Source organism: Bombus pyrosoma, linkage group LG3 (genome assembly GCF_014825855.1).
Source record: "Bombus pyrosoma isolate SC7728 linkage group LG3, ASM1482585v1, whole genome shotgun sequence".
Classification (NCBI taxonomy): Eukaryota; Metazoa; Arthropoda; class Insecta; order Hymenoptera; family Apidae; genus Bombus; species Bombus pyrosoma.
Window position 1 is genome coordinate 16098433 of NC_057772.1, and position 5199 is coordinate 16103631.

The 5199-nt window shown below is 29.2% G+C and overlaps 1 protein-coding gene across 1 annotated transcript in view; it reads left to right on the forward strand.

Moving 5' to 3' along the window:
• Positions 1-1761, forward strand: part of LOC122566174 — an 8967-nt gene extending 7206 nt beyond the window's left edge. Inside the window, exon 2 of the mRNA XM_043723041.1 lies at positions 1714-1761. Coding sequence (XP_043578976.1) covers positions 1714-1729 — 16 coding nt within the window. The 3' untranslated portion in view covers positions 1730-1761. The remainder of the gene's footprint in view (positions 1-1713) is intronic.
• Positions 1762-5199: the final 3438 nt, after the last annotated feature.

Below are 5199 nucleotides of genomic sequence, written 5' to 3' on the forward strand. Positions count from 1 at the left end.
TTATGGATATGTTATAATGTATTGCTAAAGTATAATTTGGAAGCTTTGGAACATATGTTGACTATGGAGCAGGGTATAAAAAATAATATGGACATGATACAATGTATTACCAAACATAATCTGGATCTGTTGCAACATAGTAATATTCAGTATGGAGCAGAGCATGAGAAATAATATGGATATGTGTTAATGCATTGCTAAAATATTATATATATATAGTGGGCATTATAGTGTCTGATTATGAGGCAAGCTATTGATTCGAAGAAATATGGATATTAATAGGGATATAGTATATCAATAGTGTTACTATTTCTAAATTAATATGGATATCTGACAGAGTATTGCTCCGATGTTATGCATATGCTATAACGTATTGCCAACGATAATCTGCATATGTTGCAACATAACATTGTTCAGTATAGAGCAGAGTATGAAAAATAATATGGATATGTGATTATGCATTGCTAAAATATTTATACACATGTGGTAGATGATATAGTGCCTGTTTAAGAGGCAAGCTATTGTTTCTAATGCATATGGATATATTAATAGGGATGTAGTACTTCAAAATATTACTATGTAATTCTAAATATTAGTATTTCTAAATTGATGTCGATATCTTACAGAGTATTGCACAGATACTATGGATATGATATAATGTATTGCGAAATATGTTGCAACATGACATTGTTTGGTATGGAGCAGAGTATGAAAAATAATATGGATATGTGATAGTGTATTGCTAAAATATTTGTATACATGTGATAGACGATATAGTGCCTGTTTAAGAGGCCAGCTATTGTTTGGAATGCATATGGATATTAATAGGGATGTGGTATTTCAAAATATTAGTATTTCTAAATTAATGTGTATATCTTACAGAGTATTGCACAGATACTATGGATATGTTATAATGTATTGCTAAACATAATCTGGATATGTTGCAACATAATATTCTTCAGTATAGTGCAGAGCATGAAAAATAATATGGATATGTGTTAATGCATTGCTAAAATATTTATATACATGTGGTTGACGATATAGTGCCTGTTTTGAGGCAAGCTATTGTTTCTAATGCATATGGATATATTAATAGAGATGTAGTATTTCAAAATATTACTATTTACTACTAAGTATTAGTATTTCTAAATTAATATGGATGTCTGACAGAGTATTGCATAGATACTATGGATATGATATAATGTATTGCGAAATATGTTGCAACATGACATTGTTCGGTATGGAGCAGAGTACGAAAAATAATATGGATATGTGATAGTGCATTGCTAAAATATTTATATACATTTGGTTGATGATATAGTACCTGTTTAAAAGGCAAGCTATTGTTTCAAAGGAATATGGATATTAATAGGGATATAGTATTTCAAAATATTAATAAATAAATATTTCTAAATTAATGTGGATATCTTACAGAGTATTACTCAGATATTATGGATATGTGATTATGTATTTCCAAAGCATAATATGGATATGTTGCAACACAATATTGTTGAGTATTATGCCGGGTATTGTTAATACGTAATGCAGATACGTTAAAATGTATTTCTAAACTATATTGTGCTTATAGTACAGAATAGTATTATTGCAATTTGCGATTTGAGCATTAATTTCTGTATTGTTTTATGTATATTATTTGATTGTTCTGGTTAGTAATAGCGCTATTAATGTAATGAGTTTAAACAAATATTTCAGGTGTGCAAGGAAATAATGGATTGCTAGGAATTACACTATGAGATGTAAGTATGTGTTAATAGTGTTTTATAAGTTATACTTCCTCTCTAATAAAGTGTTAAAAGTGGAGTACATATATTTTCTCATTTCTCTATGTGGCTCTGATGGTTGCACCTACAAAATAGGCTACTAAGATTCACACATGGGTGGAAGAGTGAACTGGTCACATTGAAATTAGACAGAATAGGACTATAATAATACAGGGACAAGGTATAATTTATAAACTCATTGTTTTAACTATTAATATAGTATTGCTTAAATATGTATGTTATTATAAATAAAATGTAATAAGAAAAATATGTCTGAGATTTCATTAAAATGTACCATTTTAAATACAGAGGCTTGAGTATTTTGTTTGCCAGTTTAGTGACGCATATTTTCTATAACTTTAAAACAATTATCACTTTTGCCTTAATGTAAACATAACGTAAATAGTTATTTCACGTTTAATACGATAACTTTACTGTGTACACAATGTTTGTAACTTTATTTGATGTGCTTGTCTTTTATTTTTGTAATTTTTCTATGTAATTAAATATTTTTGTGTATATGGTTTAATCTAACATACATATTAAAATCTTTTATGTGTTTCTAATTTCAAGAAAGTTTGCTAACTGTCTTGCATACGAAATTTTTTTTCTTTGGAAAATGAAACGAAACGTGTCGAATCATTTCCATCGTGATGAAAAGTGAAATACGAGAACCTGAAAGGTTGAAAGCGAAAAAGATTTTGGAATATAAAATATGTCGTGCTCCTACGATAGGTTTATTGCTGCCCATAGATAGATTTTTACATTACAATTGAATTGTTACATCAAATATATCTAATTTTTTCTTCAAAATGTGTAATATAAATTTCGTAGATGAATGCAATTTCGGACTGGAAAAATTTAATGGATCTGATTCAGTTAGTTGTAGGGAAAGACAGCCGAGAACCAGACAAAAATATTTTTTCAATAAACCCTTCTTATCAACTACTAATAAGGAAAATATTTTTAAAGAGTTAGCCCTGTTAGTTTAATCTGCTTTAACGGGGTATAATGTCTGTATATTTATTGGTTTTGGTAAAACATATACCAGCTCTATTTATCATCTATTGAAACAGAAGTCATGATACCTAGAACAGTATATATTGTTCAATATATACATATATTATTTACTAATCACAATGTAAAACAATATGTCTTTTTTAAAAAAATGAAGGAATTTCAATTACTTGATTGGGAATATCGAATAGAAGATAAGCCAATTTTATTAGATATACAATGAGCACATTGTTGATTTGCTTGAATCTCAAATCAGAATGACTAATAATAAGGAACACAATTCATACATCAGCAATCCCACAGAAGAAATTAACATTCCTGAAGAATTGCACAAATGCTTTTTGACAGCAGCATGTAATAGAACAGTTACAACTATTCAGTCGAATGAACGGTACACACACACGCTAGCGTGCGCGAATATGAAAATACAATAGACAGAAATAAATGGAAAATTTAATTTTTTAGGTCGTCAAAATTGCATTTAGTAACGAAAATAGCACTTATAAGAATGAATCATTCAAAAGAAGAGATTTCGATAGGAAACCTAAATTTAGTCGACTTAGTGGAAAACATTTCATGCAGCAACTCAAAGTTCACTCATTTATTAATGCAGTTTTTAGGTGGCAATTCAAAAATTTTTATGTTACTGAACATATTTTCTTTAGATGAATATTGTAACAAAACATTGGATTCATTGAGATTTGCTAGTAAAGTAAATCATTGCAGATCAGACAGTGCAAAAAGAACGCGATTAGTGTTACAAAGCACTGCATAAAATTTCAAAAAATAGTATTTTTATTATACATCAAGATTTCAGTGTCATACCTTTTTATCATTATTTTATTCTTTTATAAGTCGTACCAAAAACTGTGAATAGTCTAATATAAAATATATTCGCGTAATATTATCATATTGCACGTATTCGTTCAGCTTTATTTCAATTTTCAAATTTTCAAGGATATTTTATATAATAAAAAAGTAATGTTTTTGAACTACGATCATATTCATTAGAAAAAATCTCTGCTGAAATTCGAACAAACCTCTTTCGGATCGACAAAACGAAACTGTGTGCCCATTTTTAAATTGCGTTTTTTGCTAGCAATCGTTACATTATGTAAAAAAATAGGAAAAAATTGATCTATATACTGTTGAACATAAATATTAGTATATCTATTTGTTATACGTATTAGATAATTATAACAAATTTTACTTTATTTAGTATTTTTTGTTACAATATATGATACAAATGGAATAATAGATGTATAACAAAATAACGAGAAAATAAAAGCAATGGAAAGCATGTAATTTATATTAAATATCAATAAGTGCCCTATACATTCAATATTTACAATTCAGGTATTTCATGAGACTCGATGTGGGCCATTGAAACCCTGGCCACAGACGAGATCATTTTTTAGCGCGACCCTAAATACCAATCGCAAGGTATGAGATAAACGGACGAAAAGAACAACGCATCACTTCTCACGGTAGCTGACCGTTACTTAATCGAAACTAGTTTTCAAAAATACTATAAAGAGGACTGAGAATTGTAACAACTATCAATCCATTAATCCAGACTGTTTCAATTGGATTGCTCAGATTTTTACTTCTATATCTAAATTAACTTTTATTTTTTAAGTTTCTTGTATCCTATGAATTACATATCTGAATAGCAAATTTTGTAAAGTTTGTTTACTTTCATAAAAGTGTATATATGTCGTTGCTTTTTTCTGTACTCATGGAAAGGCTTTTAACAATGTTCGAATTGTATTAAAGAGTAACGAGTATCCCTTATTTTTTGCATTAAATAGTAACAAATGACACGAAATTATAACGGTAGATAAAAACATAAATGCATTTCAGAAATTTCGTAATAACTTTAACGGGACATTCAACGAGAGCCTTTTAAAGGCATTTCAAATGCAAATATAAGAAGTCCCAAAGAGTCGAAACTCAAGGTGTAGATACAGGATATTGAGGATATTTAAGGCCCGACATGGACGAACAACTTTTTAACGCTGCGTTCTCGCTCGTCATATATCTTTCTTTGTTTTTCGCCAGTTAGAAACAACGAGAACAGACATATGATGCAGCGTCAAAAGGGTACTCGTCTACACCGAGCCTAAATGAATAGTAAATTCTCCGTGGACAACCTGGATCGTTTAAATCATTATAAGTGAAATTTTATTTTTTAATATCTTCGAAGGTAAAAAATGTTGGCAACCTGGCTCTATTCCCTAGTATGTAAAAAAGTAAGCACTAATGGATCTCTGAAATCAACGGGAATTTCATGTAAATTGATTTGTCCCAGAACAGCAAGACCCAGAAGTATTTTCAGAAGTAAATTTTTATTTTTTTGATATTTTCTTAACATTTGGGAAACTTTTAGAGATTCGCCGGT